This window comes from Martes martes (assembly GCF_963455335.1).
Source record: "Martes martes genome assembly, chromosome: 16".
NCBI classification, from domain to species: Eukaryota; Metazoa; Chordata; class Mammalia; order Carnivora; family Mustelidae; genus Martes; species Martes martes.
The window spans coordinates 2497682-2517180 of record NC_137904.1 but is presented as its reverse complement, the minus strand read 5'-3'; the positions used below and the strand labels follow the sequence as shown (position 1 = coordinate 2517180).

General features: G+C 61.1%; 1 protein-coding gene across 1 annotated transcript in view; it reads right to left on the bottom strand.

Moving 5' to 3' along the window:
• The window catches only part of DNAH2 (dynein axonemal heavy chain 2), a gene marked incomplete at both ends in the record, with an annotated part of 77780 nt that overhangs the window by 17785 nt on the left and 40496 nt on the right, over nucleotides 1-19499 (bottom strand). The window contains 28 exons of the mRNA XM_080825621.1: nucleotides 2970-3086; nucleotides 3193-3362; nucleotides 4046-4187; nucleotides 4347-4463; nucleotides 4813-5023; nucleotides 6251-6390; nucleotides 6494-6626; nucleotides 7666-7805; nucleotides 7948-8108; nucleotides 8351-8518; nucleotides 8784-8933; nucleotides 9032-9162; nucleotides 9305-9390; nucleotides 9496-9684; nucleotides 10392-10496; nucleotides 11241-11465; nucleotides 11553-11751; nucleotides 12006-12097; nucleotides 12215-12367; nucleotides 15254-15412; nucleotides 15500-15637; nucleotides 16112-16248; nucleotides 16409-16526; nucleotides 16707-16925; nucleotides 17675-17800; nucleotides 18114-18266; nucleotides 18533-18660; nucleotides 19109-19289. Coding sequence (XP_080681747.1) covers nucleotides 2970-3086; nucleotides 3193-3362; nucleotides 4046-4187; nucleotides 4347-4463; nucleotides 4813-5023; nucleotides 6251-6390; nucleotides 6494-6626; nucleotides 7666-7805; nucleotides 7948-8108; nucleotides 8351-8518; nucleotides 8784-8933; nucleotides 9032-9162; nucleotides 9305-9390; nucleotides 9496-9684; nucleotides 10392-10496; nucleotides 11241-11465; nucleotides 11553-11751; nucleotides 12006-12097; nucleotides 12215-12367; nucleotides 15254-15412; nucleotides 15500-15637; nucleotides 16112-16248; nucleotides 16409-16526; nucleotides 16707-16925; nucleotides 17675-17800; nucleotides 18114-18266; nucleotides 18533-18660; nucleotides 19109-19289 — 4188 coding nt within the window. The remainder of the gene's footprint in view (nucleotides 1-2969; nucleotides 3087-3192; nucleotides 3363-4045; nucleotides 4188-4346; nucleotides 4464-4812; nucleotides 5024-6250; nucleotides 6391-6493; nucleotides 6627-7665; nucleotides 7806-7947; nucleotides 8109-8350; nucleotides 8519-8783; nucleotides 8934-9031; nucleotides 9163-9304; nucleotides 9391-9495; nucleotides 9685-10391; nucleotides 10497-11240; nucleotides 11466-11552; nucleotides 11752-12005; nucleotides 12098-12214; nucleotides 12368-15253; nucleotides 15413-15499; nucleotides 15638-16111; nucleotides 16249-16408; nucleotides 16527-16706; nucleotides 16926-17674; nucleotides 17801-18113; nucleotides 18267-18532; nucleotides 18661-19108; nucleotides 19290-19499) is intronic.

Here is a 19499-nt window from a genome sequence, read left to right as displayed (position 1 = left end):
GCTCGTGGGCCGCTGAGACTGCATTTGGGCTGAGGTTCCAGGCCACGCGGGTATGGCAGGTGGCAAGCGGGTGTGACCTGTGCCTTAAGGAAGCGGGCCCCAACAATCTGGGGAGGGGAGGGTGGCTGTGTCTTGAGACGCGGACGGCAGCGGACTGGTTTCCCGCCAGGCCCCAGGCACCAGCCTGCCTCCCCGAGAGGCAGCCCTCGTGGGCCTCAGCCCGTCCACAGGGAGCCGGCGGTGCGCTGCGGGGGGTGGGCTGACCGCGCCTCACCAAGACACGGAGCGGGAACCTGAACTTGAAAGGCCCCAGCTGGGGTTTCCGTGTGGGCCCGGGGGCAGGCTCTGGACTAGATGCTGGCGGTGGCTGTAGGACATGGCCAACGTCTCGATGCAACCGACGGGCAACGGAGGGTCTGCGGAGGTCAACCCTGTGTGTACTTCAACCAGTGACCGCCCACTGCAAAACATACGCGCGGTGCCCGGCCTTACAGCCTGCCCCGATTCAGCCAAGGCCTTTCGGTCAGATCACATCTCAAATCGATCTGTTGTGGGAGGCTCTCCCCGTTGAAGTTCAAGGGTTGCGGTTTCCAGATCGGTGACATTCCGGTGGAGCTAAAAAACCAGGGTTATCTCCGAGTATCGTTCCTCCTGCAGACACCACCAAATTTTTAATGCGGTCTCGGGGACCACAAGAACAGCTGGTCCCCAGGAACGTCATTTTATCTGGAAGCTGTGCATGCCTTAAGGCCTCTGATTTTTTGATTTTTCAAACGCTGCTCACGAGAGACGTGATTCAGAGCCGTGACAGCCTCTGAGGCCCCACAGGTGGCCCATTTCCGCTGAGTGACCACCAGGGCCGCGGCTGGAGGACACGGGGCCTCCCTCGATGCTGGGGGGGTCCCTCGGCGGAGAATGAGCAGAAACTGAAAGGGTTTGGGGACGTTAACTCGACAAGGTTGGCTTCTCAATTTTTAACTCTCAAAAGAAGATGATTTCAGATTTTTATTTGGGCTCTAGTTCACACGGGGACTTAATCTTTGAAATGTGCTGTCCCCCCACTCAGGGTTCTGTTCAAATGTGCGGGATTTCTGTGCGTTATTAATACGGGGGTAGCATTTTGATGCTGCTGAGCAGAGTCGCCACACAGCCTGGGACGCGCTGTGTCACACAGGTGACCAGACGTAACCCGCACAGGCAAGAGGAAGGAAGGTGAACGTTCGGCCTTGGGTCTACATTGCCTGCCTTGAAGTGGAGGAGGATTCCGTCCTGACCCGTTTCCGAGCCCCCCGGGGCAGTTTTGAAGTCAGCGGTTCGTGTCCCTGCCTGCATATGTCAGAATCCAGCCGGGGGAAAGGCCTTCTCGGGTCCCCAAGCTGAGGAGTCAAGGTTAAAACTGTTCATTCAGGATTTGAATTGACACGCCCTATGGCTGAGCTCTGGGCCTCTTTCCAGCACCCTGGGCCCTTGCTACGTCCAGGCTCTCCTGCCCCGGCTGGCTCTGACAGGGACATTTTCAAAATGCTCGTTCCCAGGCTGCCCCAGAGATGGGTGCCCGCCGGTCTGGGCCGCGGCCTCCGCTCGGTGTCCTCATGTGGCCGGCGAGGCAGGCTGGGCACTTGGCTTGGAAACTTCCGAGCGGTTCAGTGACGGAGGGGAAACGTGGGGTCCTTGTCTGCTTCCTCTCGTCAGCGAGGGGCTCCCAAGAGACCTGACACACGGTGGCCTATGGACACTTGTCCAGTGCATGACATTGTTGGCAGCGGACGCTGTGGGCCCGGGTTTCACACGTCAGGGGAACAGTTCCTAATTGTTCATTCCAGGATATGAATCATCGTGAGTGCGAGACCTTTCCAAGTAAGCTGTCATCCCCGTGATTATTCACTCTTGCTAGAGCGAGGAGAAGACCGGCTGCTGTGAGAGCGGCCAGGAGGGGACACGCGGTGGGGACGGGGCAGGGGAGGGGGCGCGTGTGCAGGCTGAAGCCACTGGCCCAGCCTGCCTGGCCCTGCCCGCAGGGAGTCCAACAGGCCCCGGGAGCGGCTGCGCTTCCAATGGTGAGGATGTCGGCGGCGGGAAGAGCGGGGCTGGGGGCCCGTGAGCGTGGGCTCCAGCCCGCTCTGCGGGTAACTGGGAAGTCACTTCCCCTCACTGAACCTCGGGGTCCTCATTCCATTCCAGGACTAAGACCCGCACCTGCTCCCTTGGCGGTTTCGGGGGAAACGCTCTGGGATGGCGTCACCAGCTTAGGCTCCATAAAAACGTAAAACTTTGCTGCTGGTACAGTTAGTGTCAACGGCCTTGGAGGACATGCGAAGACCAGAAGCTTCGAGAGGCCGAGCATCTCCGTCAGAAAGGGACACAGGAAAGTAAACGGAGCCAGGCGGGCGAGCGTCAGAGAGAAGTTCAGCCTCGACATACTCAGCTACACGAGACCGGACGGCGCACAGCAGCGTGTATAACGTGGAAAAAATGACAAAAATGTGCTTATACAGCAGAGAACAGCCCTGGACGGCTGCACAGAAAGCCGTCAGTGAGGCCGCTTTCCAGGAAGGGGAGCGCCAGGCGTGAGCGAGGCCTCTCGCTGGCTTCTCCCTGTACCTTTGGAATTTCACACCATGTGGATAATAAAGGCTATTGAATCAGGGGCAGGAACCGGGGAGACAGCCCCTCCCGCTCTGCCCCGTGGGAGGTGTTGTCCCCAAGTCCGCTAGGAGGGCACCTGGGTATGTCATCGGCTGGCAGAGAGGGGCTCCCTCCCCTTCCTGCCAGCCCCCAGGTCAGCATTTGAAGGGGCTCGTCGGGGCGGTGGCCCCCGTGCCTTTGCAACCGCTGCCAGGGACACACCTTTCTGAGCCAGAGGCAGCCCGCCTGCAGGGGCACAGGACCATAAGGGGGGAACAAATGGCCACGAGCACCCCAGAAATCAGGGACAGGGTCCGCATGGAAGAGACGGGCCTGAGGCTCACCTCCCGCAGCTTCTCCTGCGCCTCGGCCAGCGCTGCTTGCTTCTCCTGAAGCTGGGCCAGGGCAACGTTCATCCGAATCCGCTTGGGCTCCACCACGCGGTACAGGCGCCCGTACAGCTGTGGGGAGACAGCCCGGCTGTGGCGGCCGCGCACCTGCCCGCCCACCAGCTCTCCCGCCCACGCCCGCGGGGCCTCACCCCCACCCCGCATGCACCCCGCTCACCTCCATGGCCCGCACCCACATGCACAGCGACTTGGCCGCAAGTGAGACTCGGCCGATGATGTCGGGCTGGAAGTCAGGCTGCGCGCAGTACGCCCCGATCTTTTTCAGAACCTTGTCCGAGATATTGTCTTTATCAAAGTGGATCAGGGACTTGATGAAGTTCTGCTCCCCTGAGGGGTGAAGACGGGGGGGGGCCTCAGCCGGAAGCCTTATCCAGGCTTCACCTCCACAGCTGGGGCACAGCCGTGTTCTTCCTGGACTTGGCTTGTCTAGCCTCATCCCGAGGTCCCCCGCGGACCTTGCCTCCGTCTCTGGAAGCTCCAAGCCCCCCAGGACCCTCCCCAGTGGTCCTGGCCCCATCTGCCACCACTTCCCTTGGAGACTCGCAGCCTAAATCCCTCCCGCCCCCCACACACACGTGCGCACACGTGCACACACGCGTGCACAATCACATGCGCACACGCACACCATCACTTCTGTATGCCTCGCGCTGACTTTCCGGGGCGGGGGTCCCCCACCTACAGCTTGCAGGCTTTGTCCTACCAAGCCTCCGGTTTCACATTTTCTGATTTTTGTCCTTTTGGGGGGCCCAGAGGCATTCTTGCCCTTGGACTCTGAGATATGTTCCTGTATTTTTATGATGATTTCCTGTTCTTTTTTTCAATTAAGAGTTGTTTTCTGTCACTTACGACCAAAGAACCTAACTGCCAGTTACATCTCCTCCGCACTAGGCTCTTCCCGCTCCCGAGGGTGGGAGGGACGCCTCGCTCGTCTGTCTCCCCGAGTGCCCGGCGCACAGCAGACGGGTAAGTGCGGTGGACGGGCGTCAGTCACCCCGCGCGCCCTGGCTTACCTAGCTGCCTCTTGGCCTCTGCCCACGAGGGCTCGTTGCCTCGAAGAATCATGACGGCCTGCATCACCATTTCCACTTGGGCGGGGGGCCGTCCGTACGACTTGATCTCTCCTATATCCTTCTTGTTCAGGGACTCCAAGGCCTGGGCAAAGGGACTCACTCAGGGAGCAGGGCCCGAGGGGACTCAGGGAGCAGGACAGGTCCCAGCTGAGGCTGGCCCGACCCTTCTCGCTTCCCTGGGGGTCTGGAGCACAAAGCAGGCTGGTCCCATTCCCTTCCCTGGGGCTTCTGGCTCTGATACCCGCATGGCTTCCTCCAGGGCCGGCAAGGCCTCTTCTAGATCCTTCTGGGCATTGTCAGCCAGCGCCTGGCACTTGACTTCCTCGACTGCGATCTTCTCGCTGTTGGCTGTGACCGCCTAGGGACGGAGAGGACTCGTCTGGGCCTTGGGCGAAGGTGGGGGCAGTGTTGGCGGAAAGGATGGAAGTCTGAGGAGCGGCCTGTGTGTCCCCTGACGTGTTCCCGGAGGGTAACCTGGAAGCCGCTGCCTGGGGGCGCTGGTGGCTGTGGGCACACGGGGCGGGGCCGGGGCGTGGGCGGGGCCGGGGAGGGGCGTGGCAGGGGCGGGGCCACAGCCCGCTGGGTGGGAGGGGCGCGGGGCAGGGGCGCGGGGCAGGGGCGCGGGGCAGGGGCGCGGGGCAGGGGCGCGGGGCGGGGGCGCGGGGCGGGGGCACGCGGCGAGGTCGGAGCACCCGGCCCGGGAGCACCTTCTGCTGCTCGTCCGCTTCTCGCTTCTGCTGCACGATGATGACCAGGTACTCCTCGCACTGCTTCTGGAACTCAGCCACCTTCTTCTTGGCGTCCTCCAGCTCCAGGGACATCACTTCCACCTTCTCTCTGGTTTCGTCGATCTTGAACAGTCCCGTCCGCAGCTTGTTGGCCTGGTCCAGCAGCTCCTCCCGCTTCTCTCCCAGCAACCTGGGGCGCACGAAAGGAGACTGTGCCTGGGGAGACTGGGCCCCCGGAAAGGGGAGCACCCCGCATGGGTCCCCGTCTCGCTTTCTGTTGCCACCGCCGCCAGCGCCGTGACGTTTTTATAGCCTCCGGCCTGAATCAGGGCCAACAGCGCCCCAGCTGCCTCCCAGCTTCCCGACTCTCATCCCTCCCGCTTATTCCGCTTACTCCGCGCAGCGCCATCAAAGCACGGGTTACAGGCTGTGGTCCTCACACCTGCTCCCCACTCGCGCTCCCATTGCGCCCCAGCAGGGGCTGCCCTGAACCAGCACACACCAGCCTGTCCCCAGGGGGTGGCCACCCCTCCTCTCCACCGCATTTTGACACGATTTCTGATTGTTAAAGAAACCCTGGAAATCTGGGTTTTACAAAGCCTCTTGCGTTAAAAGCTAGCAACTTACTCAAAAATTTTTCAACACTGCACAGGCCCAACCCACCCCCCCCACCCCCGGCAAAAAAAATCTATGCAGGATCATTTTCTGAACTAAATAAGAAAATATGCATGAAGGGCTGAGCGCAGCAACTGGCCACTGGTCACCCAGGTACCCAGGGAAGGCAAGAGCTTTCTTTGCTAAGGGTGGGACTGCCAGCACCCGGAATAGTACACAGCACATAGTAGATGCTCAGAAAATACATTAAGCAGATGAGTAGGTATAGGTGATCGTTCTTATGACAAATGGCTTTTTCCTCGCCTTGATCACAACACAGAATCCAGTCAATGAGGTGGGTTTTGTGGGTTTGTTTTTTTTTTTACATTTGTTTTAGGTCTTTCGAAGCAAATTAGTATTACATTGCACACGTAAAAAGGCACGCAATACAACTTAAAGGAATGTCTGATTCTCGAGAATGGTGCAAAGTCAAGGAGAGGTTGGGGAGGAGAGGGCTGGTCCCTGCCTTGCGGGCGCACACGGTACCATCACCGTTGTATTGCACTTGGAGAAAGAAAGCACATCGCGGAAAACAAAGACAGAGTAGAGAGGGTGTAGAGAGGAGTCCCGGCCGTAAGGCTCTGAGATGCGAACCCCGGCTCTCTCTCACCGCCCCCCAGCGGGGCGGGATGAGACCCCCACATCTCGGCCTCTCCCCAGGGGGCGCCTGGCTCCTTGGCCCCCTGGGCCGGCTTCAGGTATGTCCCAACCCATCATGTCACGGAGCTCCCCGGGCTTCCCCACCCTCCACGCCTCTGCACACCTTTTGTACCCGGACACAAGCTCTAGGTAGTTGGTGGGGGTGACGTAGTTGTGCCTTCGCAGCTCGAGCAGCATCTTCTGGGAGTACTGTGCCACCGACCAGTGCATGGTGACGAAGATCTTGGCCACCTTCCTGTGGATCTGAGGCCCGTGGGAAAGGACGGAAGACGTGGAGTGAGGGCGGGTGCAGGAGGGGGCGCAGGAGGGGGCCTGGGGCTGGGTGCCGGGGGTGGGGGGCGCTCACATTCTCCTGCGTCCCCAGGTCCACCCCCACAAGGTACTTCTCGGCCACCTCCAGGAGGGCCTCTCGGGGCCACTCTGAGAACCAGTTGATGGTCGTGCAGTTCACTAAGGCCGGGTACTGGCGGATCCAGTTCCTGGGGAGGGGTTTCGAGAGGTAATCAAGCCCCTTTATGGAGGCAGGTGGCCTCCACTCCTGGCCTCCACAAAGTCCATCTGCTTTCCTGGAACCTAAGTGTCCCAACCCCATGCTCCTGTGTGTCCCTGTCCTGACCCCGCTCCCTTCAGGGCCAGCTCAGTGTAGAACGTAGGAACGGGTTCTGGTTCTAGCTGTGGATCTCGGGCAGATGCTCTAACCCTCCCCTCATCAGTTTCCTCATCCCTACAATGGGAGTAACTTGGGGTGCCCCGGGGGCTCTGTCGATGGAGCATCCAGCCCTTGACTTCAGCTCAGGTCACGATCTTGGGGTCGTGGGTTCGAGCCCCACCTCAGGGTTTGCGCTCAGTGGGGAGTCTGCTTCAGATTGTCTTTCCCTCTGTCTCTCCCCTTACTCGCTCTCTCTTGCTCTCTCTCTTTAAAAAGTGAATACAAAAAACTTTAAAAAAATAAAATAAAATGGGACTAACACGGACACAACCCCAGGCTATCACTGGACTCGAGGTGACACATGCAGTGTAGTGCCCAGTGCCTGGTAAACACACCATATACCACAGACCCGAGAGCGAACAACTCGTGGAAACACGAGGGGGCCGGTGATTGCCAGGGGTTGGGGGAGCGGAGGAAATGGGGAATTATCTAGTGGGCATAGAGTTTCAATTTCACAAGATGAGGAAGTTCTAGAAATCTGCCGCGCGACGACGTGAATATGCTTAACCACATGAGCGGGACACTTGCAAAGTGGTTACGACGGTAAATTTTGATGTTATTTTGTTTTTGTAGAATGACAACTAAAAATTTAAAAACGAAACACAAAGCGACAACAGGACACTCAAGTCCTACCGAAAGGGAGGGGACGCCTCCTCTGTAAGCATCAGCACTGGGGACAGAAGGCGAGGTCTAGGGAAAGGAGGGGCGGGGGGGTGGGGGGAGCCGGGGCTGTTGAGGAGACTCACTCCCAGGAGGCCGGGGAACCAGAGAAGGGTGGGGGCTGGGGGAGAGGCCGTCACAGGGGTCACCTGAAGGGGTCGCCCACAGGGCTGAGGCAGAGAATGATGTGCAGGTTGTCGCGCACGCGCTCGATGAGGTAGGTGAAGAGGCTGTCGGAGGACGGGGACACCTGCTCCGCCTTGGCCTGCTCCACGATGAGTGTCTGGATCTGCACAGAAGCCAAGTGGGCTCGCAGGGCTGCGGTTGGAGGGCAGAGCCCCAGGGGCCCGGGCCCCTGCCAGCACCGATGCGAGGGAGGGGTGGTCAAAGGGGCGCAGCCGCTGGTGGAGGGGTGGGGGAGGGGCTCGCACCTCTTCAAATTCATCAGCCTTGTAGAGATTGGGAACCTCCCCTGAGCTCAGGATGTTGTTGATGTCCTCCAGGAAGGACTCATCGGCGATCTGGGTGTCCACGAAAAGGAAGGACGTGGGCTTGAGCTCCACTCCCGCCTGGCGGTACAGGCGCTTGATATCTGGGCCGGAGGAGGGGAGAAGGAAGAGGGCACAGGCAGGTGTCAGGCGCGCCATCCCCTCCCTTGTTCCCCTTCCCGTGTCCCCTGGCCTGCAACCCGTGCACCACGCCGCCCTCCACCCACCGGGCCTGGCGGGCTCAGCACCAGCCTCTACCTCTCCTGCTCTTATCTCTGCAGGAAGGCGGGCACCTGACCTTTCTCGCCAGCCCCCAGCCCACCCGGGGTTTGATCGGCGGCTGCACCTTCTCGGAACTCCTGCTTGCGATAATGCTTGGTGACCTCGATCTGGAAGGTGATGTACTCGCAGATGGAGGAGGCCAGGCGGGCCAGACTCTGGCGCCCGCTGCCCCCGATGCCCACCAAGAGCATGTTGCCCCGAGGCTGTCCGATGACCCGCACGATCCGCGCGACTGGGGAGGGGGACCCGGGCAGTGAGGCCGCGGAGCCACCCGGGGAGGGGGACCCCGGGGCCCTAAGCTGGAGATGGGCCGCCTGAAACTAAAGGACCCGGACGGAGAAGAGTGGGGAGAGGCCGGGGCCTGGGGCACCTCGAGCAGCCGCCCCTGGGGAGGACAAGCCCTCTGGGGCCCGAGAGGAGGCACCTTCCCAGACATGCCCGTGCTCGGGAATAGCCCGCCGCTGGGGTGCCGGCGGGACGGGAGGGGGGCTGCTCACTGTGCTCGATGGCTTCTCGGAAGAGCACCAGCTGCATGGGCACCACCGCGGGGGACAGATTGTACTCGCGAAGCGCTGCCTCCATGGCCGCCTTCAGGGCCGCCAGGTCCGTCAGGTCCTCGTACACCTTGGGCTCCCTCATGAAGTCCCCTGGGCCCGGGGGAGCAGGGCTCAGACCTCCAGGGGCCGGCCCTGGCCCTCCTCCCAGGCCCCCTCCCACACCCGCAGCGGCCGCAGCACCCGCTCACCGAAGATGGGAGAGCGCTTGGTGGGACACAGATTGTGAAACGTGAGGTCGAAGAAGGAGCCGAGCTTATCGCTGATGATGCCCACGAAGGCCTCCATGTCGGCCGCATCCACCAGCCGGTCCGAGAAGACTCTGTTGGGAGGGAGGGGGCTGAGCCCCAGGAGTGCAGGGGACAGGGCCCCGCAGCAGGGGCTGGGTGCCAGGCCCAGGAGGCCCGCGACTGGCATCTGTCCGGGGCGTCTGTCCGGCCTTGAGCGGGGCACAGGCAACTCACCTGAAACACTCGTGGATCCAGAGTCGCGTGATGCTGGACTTGGTGTCGTGGAAGTCCTTGTTGGCTCTGAGCATGCCCTGGAACACCTGTGGGAGGGGCGTGGCTGGCGGTCAGGTAGGGACCCTGGGGCTGCGGCGGGAAGCAGGGGAGGCTGGGCTGTGAGGGGCCCTCGGGGTGGGACGGCGGCTCACCTTGGAGATGTCCCGGAGGTTGAACAGGTAGTGGATCTTGGCGGGCGTGGGCAGGAAGCGCTGCACCACGGTGTTGTACACGTCCAAGGTGGCCTGGGTCACCACGCTGCCGGTGGCCTTCACCTCCTCCTCGAAGTCCTGCAGCTTCTGGTTGATCATGGTGCTGAATATTCGGGTGATCTGCGACTCCTAGGGACAGGCCCTGACGCTCGCCTTGGCCGGCTCCTGGCCCGTCTGCCCGACCCCGGGACTCCGGGGAGGCAGCTGGCTTTAGGGGGGCACCAAAACCCTCCCAAAGTCAAGAGCAATAAGGTGTTCGTGCGGTATTCAAAAATCAGCGGGTGTGCATGACGAGCGCACCCTGACAGCTTACACAGGGGTGGTGTGGCTGGGCCCGCTGCCCACGCCCCTGCCCCGGGCTGGGACACCGCTCGGCACACGCCCATCGCGTGCATTTACGTAAAACTGGGGTGTTCGAGCGTCCTCTATTTTTGGCATTAGCTGCTTTAAGATTGCATTCAGCTGTGCTTTATCTTGATTACTGAGGCTCCGGGGGCACCTCTGCATGCCCCACTCAGCTCCCCGAATCCCGGCGCTGCTCTCAGCTCTCAGCTGCAGGATCCACCTTCCTTTCGTCTACGCGGGCCCCCTGAACTCTCTGCCCCCTGCCTCGCGTCTCACTCCACAAGCCCCAGCGAGGCTTGCCTCCTGCTGCCCTCGGGGCTCAGAAGCTAGGGCTCCCACGATAGCGGCCCCCCCCCATGTGACAGCCCCCGCACGCACCTCTGCTCAGGGTTCCCCCAGCCCTCCTCGATGTGCCCACTCAGTTCTCTGGGACACGGTCGGTTTTGCCCCTTACAGCACCCCCGCCCCCGCTGGCCCCATTGTGCCCTCACTGTGGGGAAGGTCATGTTGATGATGTTGAAGCGACTCTGGAGCCTGGGGGAGATGGCGGTCCGTCCGCCCCCGGGGGGGCCCATGGCGGCCATCAGGAACATGTCCTAGGGAGCAGAGACGGGGCGGGCTGGGACAGGTGGGAGAGGGATGAGACAGGGCACGGGAGTGGAGTGGAGGGAGCGAGGACAGGGAGAGGGCCCGGGACAGAATGAGAAAGAACAAATGGGAAATAAAGGTACAGGGAAGGTAGGACCGGAGGAAGGGGTCGGGGACGTTTCCTTGAGCATGAGCGAAGGCACGTGTTTGTTTTCATTTCATTATGATCCATGTACCCAAACCAGAGAATACAGGTCAGTGCAAGAACATTTTCTAGACTCTTCTTTTCCTTCTGCGTGTGTGTGTGTGTGTGCGCGCGCGTGCACACCTGTTCTCTTTCCCAGAAACAGAAGAACGCGCTGTTGGTAGAGTTTCTGGGGGCCGGGGGGCTGGGCACCCCTGCAATGAGGATGGGAGGGCTGCCGCCCATCGATTTGGGAGAAAGAAACCACCAAGACGCTCAGAATCCCGTGGGCGCAGAGCCCGCCTGGAGGGAGATGCTGGGGGGATGCAGGGAGGTGGGACGGGACAGGAGTCAGGGACCCTGGGCACACGGGCCACTCCGGGAAGCGGCAGGGCTGGTATGTGAGCTGCGGACCGAGCACAGGGGGGAGCACGGGCCAGAGGCACGACAATGCCAGAGCGGGCTGTGTGGGTGCAGAGGAGTACAGGACACCGGGGCTCTTTCCCGGGGTCCCCGGGGAGTAGGAGCTGAACCTCCAGGGCAGGGAGCGGCTTCTCGGGAGGCTTACTCGGATGTACTTGATGGTCTGCTTGGTGCGGTCGTACCAGAAGCCGTAGTCGATCCAAAGGCGGATCAGCTCCAGCGGGGGCTGGGACCCGAACATGTCCTTCGCGGGCATGTTCAGGTCGTCCATAAAGGTGATCATGCTCTTGCCCCCGAATGGGACGTAAACGCCCTTGGTTCGCTTCTCCACCCGGCTCTCGATGATGCTCTGCACGTTGTTGGATGTGGTCTGGTGAAGAGACACAGCATGAACGCGGGGCCTCGCCGGGAGAGACCCCAGGGCCGGAGAGGCAGAGACCCGGGCCCCGCGGAGCACCTGTGCGGACATGTTGACGATGAGCACCGACCACTGGCTGGAGGGCAGGGACTGCAGGACGCTCTGGGCGATGGACGTCTTCCCGGTCCCCACGGGACCCACCAGCAGGACGGGGTTCTGCCTGGCCACCAGGGCGCTCACCAGGTAGTTGTAGCGAACGGTGTCGACCGTGGGCACCATGATCTTATAGAAGGGGGAGCTGGGGAGGAAAGGGAGCCTTGGCCAAGGGCCCGGGCTGCTCCTTCTCGACCCGGCTTCCCCCTGCCTCCCTCACACATCCCCCTGAGGGGTCTGGAGATGGGGCGTCCTGCCTCCACCTTAGGGACCCTGTCCCGGGCCCTCCAGGTCGCACTCCCTCCACTCCAGAGGCGCAGCCGTCTGCAGCCCCCCGCCCCACGGCTCACCTGCTTCTGGCCCCGTCCCAGTGACCCCCGCCCCAGGCCCCGCTCTCACTTGGGAGGGTAGCGCCAGCTCTTTGGGAGCTTGTCCTCAAATGACATCCAGTTCCGCGTCTTGGGGTCCACAAAGTACTCGTACACCGTGTCCTAAGGAGGGAAGGCGTGTGAGGCTGTCGAAGCCGGCGTCCGCTCCCCCCACGGGCGTAAGCGCTCACAGGCCGCCGGGGGAAGGACGGCTGAGTCGGCGGGTCCGAGGGGCCCCACCTTATTGGGAAAGGAGCCCTCAATCTCCCGGACGTAGCTGTCGATTCTCTTGCGTCCCTCCTCGTCCACGGACGCGCACACGGACCAGATCATGCTGAACACAAAGGTCATCTCCACCATGGAGACGTAGTTTTCACTGTCCGCCGGGTTCACCTGGACGGACGACAAGGGACGTAGCCTCGTCATGTAGGAGATGGACAGGGCGGGGGGGCGATTCCGGCAGATGGCCACAAAGGCTTGGCGCTCGCCTCCCTCCCTGGCTCCGTTCGGGAAACCGTGTTGTTGTAGATGACCGTATATCTAAAACAGGGAGTTAAACCCGAAACTTCTGCAGCTCGGCCGCTGCCCCGAGTCTCGTCTCCGCTACCTTATAAAGACACGGAATCGGGGCGCCCGGGGGGCTCCATCAGTGAAGCGTCCGACTCTTGATTTCGGCTCAGATCGTGATCTCGGGGTCCTGAGATGGAGCCCCGCGTCGGGCGCTGCGCTCAGTGGGGAGTCTCTCTCCCCCTCTCTCGCCGCCCCTCCCCCCACTTGCGCTCCCTCTCAAATAAGTAAATAAATAAATAAAATATTTTAAAAAAAGAAGAAGAGGACGATGACACAGAAGTGACGCAGCCACACCACGTGGGCCCTGAGCAAGGGCCGGGGGCGCTCACGGTGACTTCTCTGTAAGCGCAAAAAATCGGAGAAGACCCACATGTCCACCAATAGAGGGACGGAAAAATAATATGTCGTGTTCCACAGTGGGATAGTACCCAAGGGCTAAAAGCAATGAAATTAATCTACACGCAGAGACGCAAAACTGAAAACCATACCACAGCTTAGTAAGCATATCGCGAATGTGGTACATAACAGGGTACCAATTTTTTTTAAGGTTTTTATTTACTTGTGACAGAGAGACACACACTGAGAGAGGGGACACAGGCCAGGGGAATGGGAGAGAGAGAGAGAAGCAGGCTTCCCACTGAGCAGGGAGCCCAATGCAGGGCTCGATCCCAGGACCCCGGGATCATGACCTGAGCCGAAGGCAGATGACGATAGACTGAGCCCCCCAGGCACTCCCAGAATATGGGTTTTAAATACATTTTCTATGGCGATGTCTGGGCTTGCAGGCAAATACGTATTTAAAAGGTCTGTGGTGGGGGCGCCTGGGGGACTCAGTTGGCGAAGCGTCTGCCTTCAGCTCAGGTCATGATCCCGGGGTCCCCAGACTGAGACCCGCTTCGGGCTCCCTGCTCGGCAGGGAGGCTGCTTCTCCCTCTGCCGCTCACCCCACTCTTGTGCGTACACGCTCCTTCTCTCTCTCTCTCTCTCTCAAATAAATAAATAAAATGGTTTTTTTTTAAAAGGGGAATTAGATTCAACTATTACTTGTGTAATTAAACATGAAATTAAAAAATAATAATGAGATTTTACAGTGCACCAAGTTCACGGTAAACAGCGTGTGTATTAAGTAAGCTGCACGCCCAACGTGGGGCCTGAACTCATGACGCGGAGATCAAGTGTCACACGCTCGACCGACTGAGCCAGCCGGGCACCCCCGGAAACAGCATGTCCAGACTCCTGCTCTCAACTACACCCCCAAGGGCACGTGGCAGGTGCCTTCAGCGGGGTGTGTGCGGCACACGGGGCTGTCTCGGCGACAGTGGCCCACAGGTGGCTAACTCAGCATCGCTCGCCCCGTCTCTCACCTGCCCCACAAAACAGCCACAGGCTGGGAGCAGGGAGGCTCCAAATTAAGATGCTGAGAACCACAGATAACGCGACACACAGGATGCCGTCCGGTCCAGGATATCGGACTTGGGGTCAGCACAATCCCCTATCACAAGGTGTAGGTGGGAAACAGTGCTGAGACTTGACTATCTACCGTATTCAACGCTGAGACCTTAGTCCGTCCATGAAGCTCACCCCAGACGCAGCACACCTCCCCCCATCCCCTCCAGGCTCTGCCCCCCACCCGCCTCCTCAACACCTGTGCTCGGAGACTACAGGACTGTCTCCGTCCCACACGTGACCTTGCAAGTCCATCTGCAGAGTTTCCGCGTGCGTTGGCTCCGCCAGGAGCGACACACACTGTTAGAGACCGTCATCGTCCTGTAACTGCCTATGAACGGTTCAGTTATCTAGCAATGTCTTTAAAAACACTAGGAACCGTTGCGAGGCAGAGGTTTAATCTCAACAGAAAAATATTCAGTTCTGGTCCTCACTCCACAGTTCTTTTTTTTTTTTTTTTAATTTATTTATTTGTCAGAGAGAGGGAGAGAGAGCGAACGAGCACAGGCAGGCAGAGTGGCAGGCAGAGGCAGAGGGAGAAGCAGGCTCCCCGCCGAGCAAGGAGGCCGATGCGGGACCGGATCCCAGGACGCCGGGACCATGACCCGAGCCGAAGGCAGCCGCCCAACCAACTGAGCCACCCAGGCGTCCCCTCACTCCACAATTCTAAACTGAACAACATTTTTCTTAAGCGCCAACCAATCTGAAAATTTCCTTTTTTCTTAAAAATTTTTAAAGATTTTATTTATTTCTTTGAGAGAGCGTGCCCACAAGCAGAGGGATGGGGGCAGAGGGAGGGAGGCAGGGAGCCTGACGACACGGGACTTGATCCCAGGACCCCAGGATCATGATCTGAGCTGAAGGTTCAACCTGAAAATTTCCAAACCCCGTTATCAGATTAGACGGGGAGCTCCTTTCAGCAGAAATGGTATCCCAAACCCTCCCATATACCAAAATTTAATAGAAATTTTTCTAAAGGATAGAGAAACGAGGAACCAAATGAACCACCCTCAGGTCCCAAACGACAGTAGGAAATGAGAGCAAGGCTTCGCCGTGTGCCATAAGCGACTGGGAGTCCTGAGTCTGGCATCCCGCCTCACGTAGACACATGCCCGCACAGCTCCGTGGTCCGTGAGACCTCTCCTTGGGGTCCCTGCTGCACTCACACCCAGGTTCAAACCGGGTCTCGGACACGGCTGCGCTCAGGCTGTCCCCGTGAGGCCACGAGCCCGTCCCACCCCCGCAATCTGCGGCCGCCCTTACCCCGTTCTCCGGCGTGGCCAGGGCTGAGTAGAGCTTGCAGAGGGAGATGATGCCGCTGTACTCCGGGATGGCCACCAGCTCGGCGCAGTAGTCCCTCTTGAAGGCCAGCATCTTGCTAATGAACTTCTCGAACATGCGCAGCAGCGGCTCTGTCTCGGCCTGGAGTCCGGGACAGCGGGCTCTGCCTCCGCGCTCCACCCGCCCCAGGGCCCCGCGGCTGCTCCCCCACTCCCCAGCCCCCCCTACCTTCGGCCTCTTCTCCAGCCAGGACTGCACGTAGGGCTTCCAGCCCAGGTCAGTGTAGTCAGTGTAGACCATCCCGCAGCGGGACACGGTGGCGGGAGACGCCACGGCCAAGTTCTCCACTTCGAACAGGAGGGACACCTGGGGAGACACTCGGTCAGGGCTCCGTCTTTCCCACTACCCGGCCTCTGTGGGGAGAAACACGCAGCCCCCGATGTCCCCAAGTGCCTCTATCTGAGCACCGAGCATGGCACGACGCGCCAAGACGAAGGTCTACAAAGGACTTGCTTTTTACAAAGAATTTAGGGCTTATTAGAGGTGAAGCTTCTGGAAAACCCCTCTCTCGCTGGCACTGAGTGGATGAGAAAGGGTGGGCATCGCAGCCCATGAATTGGGGCCCGGCGGAGGGGGAAGGTGGCCGCGGTGGTGCGGGAGGGTGGACTCCTGTGCACAGGGCTTCCCTTCCGGCCCTTGCTCCGCACACCCACAGTTAACCTGGCCTTCTTCCCTCGGACACAGGTCTCCCTGAATCCGGCGTCCTCCTCCTCACCTCTCCCACTGGAGCTCCTCCTCTGGGGTGCCCTGCCCCCCCCGCCCCTCCCCGCAGGGTCGCACCTGCTCAGGCATCGCGATGCGCTCCCCGTTGATGAGGGTCAGGACTTTGTTGTCGTCCATGACCGAGTTCATGCTCTCGATCCACAGCGTGTCCACGGGGCCGTCGAAAAGGATCCACTTCTCATCCGGCTTCTCGTCTTGGTAGGAGGACGGTCAAGAAGCTAGAACCTTCTCCCCGGACCACACCCCACACTCCGCCCCTCGGAGAGGGCAGCACACTCCGGCCCAGCATTTTCCTCCCAAGTGGGGTCTTTCCGCCCCCGGACTGCTGGGGTTCCCTCCCCGTGACGCGGACACCTGCACATGCCGTCCGCATGACGCTGGACAGGATGCCGTCTGTCCACTCGTTCGTGTTGAGGTCATACTCCCCGTACAGCTCCCCCAGGGACAACGCCTTCGGGTTCAAGGGGAACTCCTAAAAGGGACGCAGAGGTCTCGGCTTACACCCCGGTCAGCCCTGTTCCCAGAAGTCCGGACTTGCTCTCGGTCTCCGGTCTCTCCCCGGTGCCCTTGGGCCCGAGCCCCGCCCTCCTGGCCGGCACCCCCCACCTGCGCCCTGGTCTCCGGCAGGCACGTCCCCGTCCCCGGTCCATACCCTGACCATGTTGAAATTGGGCTCTCCGGCGCGGCACAGTGAGGACAGGGAGGCCTGGAGGATGCGCCACGAGGTGGTCTTGCCGCTGCCTGTGCAGCCCACGATCATGGTGGAGTGGCGGGAGTTCTTGGTCTCGTACAGCTGGATGACCTTGGTGAGGGTGAATGGTGTGCTCTGCAGGCCCATGTCGCGGATCTCCTGCTCGATGGTGTCCCGCAGCTGAGAGGGGCGACAGACGGCGGGAGGCCTGTACACCCCGCTGCCGGGGCACCCAGGGGCCCCCCACTCTGGCCTTCGCTCACTCAGGAGCCCACTGGCCGCTGCAGAGCTGCGAGGCTGGGCTCTGGGGTCAGCCAGCCAGGGACCCTGAGGCAGGGACTGCTCTGGGCCTCAGTGTCCTCATCTGCTAAGTGGGAGCGAGGAGGGCACTTTCCTCGGCAGACTATCCTATGATCTCCCTGCTTCCACCACCATCCCCCCCGCCACCGCCCACTGGCCCAAGAATTCTTCTTTTCTCTCTAGCGATGTATTTGCAAAGACATATTTCTAGCTAACATTTTAGGGGTGTCAAGGGAGAAGGTTCATTCCAGGTATCCGAACCACCACTCCCCCAGAGAAGAAAATTCCTATAGAATTTTCTAGAATTTCTAGAACTGCCTAGAATCCTCCTGCCCACCCCTTCTATGCCACTGCTCTGACACGGCAGCAGGGGCCGGTGGGTATAAAAAAGGCAGGAAGGGCTCTGAGGGCACCAGAGAGGCAGAGGCCGGCTGCGCCGGGGGTGGGGGATGTGGCCAGAGAGTGGAGTGTCTGAATAGGTCTAGGTCATTCCACAGACAAGGAGGCCCAGAGAGGGCAGCAGACCCGCAAACAGTCACAGCCCGTGGACGGCAGGACGAGGCCCGGAAGCCAAGCGCTGGGCCCGCGAGCGCACAGCTGAGGTCGGCGGGAGGGGCGAGGGCGAGCACCTTGCCGTAGTCGATGGCGGGCAGCTCGACGTTGGGGAACAGGTCTTGCACGATGGCGTTGAAGAGTGGCACGTCCACGGAGGTGAGCTTGGCGATGTTCATGTCTCGCATCGAGAGCAGCAAAACCTGGCCAGGAAGCGAGGGGGCCTCTGGCCTGAGGAGGGGAGCCCCGGGGCGCCCACTCGGCCCCCCTTTGTGTCCAAAGGGTTGAGGGGCAGGGGGCAAGAACAGTGCAGACAGCCGAGCGAGGCGACGTGGGGGACAGGCGACGCAGGGGGCAGGCGATGCAGGGGACGGGTGACGCAGGGGACAGGAGATGCAAGGGACGGGCTGCAGGGTGGGGATCCCAGTCTGGGGAGAGGAGGTGGAAAGCGTCAGTGCAGGCGGGTAGGACCAGGGACCCTGGAGGTTGGGGCCCAAGGGCCGTGTCACGATCTACCTCTTCGTCGGACAGGTCCGGCTGCACGCGACGCTTCCTGCCCGCGTAGCGCAGGAGGGAGGTGAGGGCACGCAGGCCGAAGTCGTAGTGGTCCTGCCGGGACAGCTGCTGCACGGCCAGCGAGTACAGCGTGTACACCTTCTTGGCCAGAATCTGGGGAAGGAAAACCGAGGAGGAAACCGCGGCCTCACGCGGGGACAGCGACAGACGCACGCAGCGGGGCCCCGGGCCTCCAGCAGGCCAGGCCGGGCTCTGGGGACGATCCTAACAGAAGACTTCGGGAATGGTGCTGCCGCGGATTGGGGACCTCCCGGGGGCGGGGGGGGCTCCACACCCTCCTGACCGCAGCCCGCTTCCCTCAGAGGTGCCTCTGGCTGGGGACTCGTCCCGGAGGGGACATCAGAGCGTTGGTGACATACCTTGCAGTTGCTAAAGCCCTCCCCGAAGAGGATGATCTCCGCAATGAGAGTAGAATCGGGCACCACCATGGCGATGGGCCGGAACATGGATTTCAGGTTGTCTGGCAGCTCTGTGCGGCCAGCATAGCCTGCAAGACAGCACTGTCCCTTTAGAACCCAGACTGGTCCCCAAGGACCCTGGCCCATTCGCAGCCCCATTCTCCCCAACCCTGGCTCACCCTTTCCTGGTCTTCCCGCAGACCCTTCCCCCAGCCATTCCCGGGGAACGGTAATGACACAGCCCGGGCCCTGCGTGCTGGCGAGAGTCCCCAATGCCTGCACACGGGATGGCGGACACACCAGGACCTGGGGGCCGGCCCAGCCGGAGAAGACGGCGGAGTATCCCAAAGGACGGGGGACGCGTACAGACACACAGAGGTTACGGCAAGACCGCCTCCCCTTCTCCCAGAAAGCTGGGTGTTTGTCCTTCCCTCTCCAGGCGCCGTCTTCCACCGCCCTCCCCTTGGGCTGAACCCGCTGGCCGGGAAGGGGGAGCGGGCGGACAGCGAGCTGCCCTGGACACACCCGTCCCCGTACCCGGGTTCATGGTGATGAAGATCCCACAGGACCACACCAGGTTTATTTCAAAGCCCTCGAAGTAGAAGCGGGTGAGGCCGGCGGCCAGGGCGGACAGGATGGACAGGATCTGCTGGGCCACCACGGACAGCACCTCTATGTTGATGCGGTTAAACTCGTCAAAGCAGCCCCAGGCACCGGTCTGTGGGGGGTGCAGAGTTTTTGGGGGGCCAGAGAAGCACCGGCCCCTCCAGCGGGGAGCCCCGAGGGGCCGGGGTGGGCAGACCCGCCTGAAATGTCCCGGCAGGTGTGGCGGTTTCCAGAGCTCGTGTGCTGTCTGGGCGGGGGTGGGGGCAGGGAACCCCGGGGGGCAGTCCTGGTCCACAGCTTTCCAGCCGACAGGACAACCTCG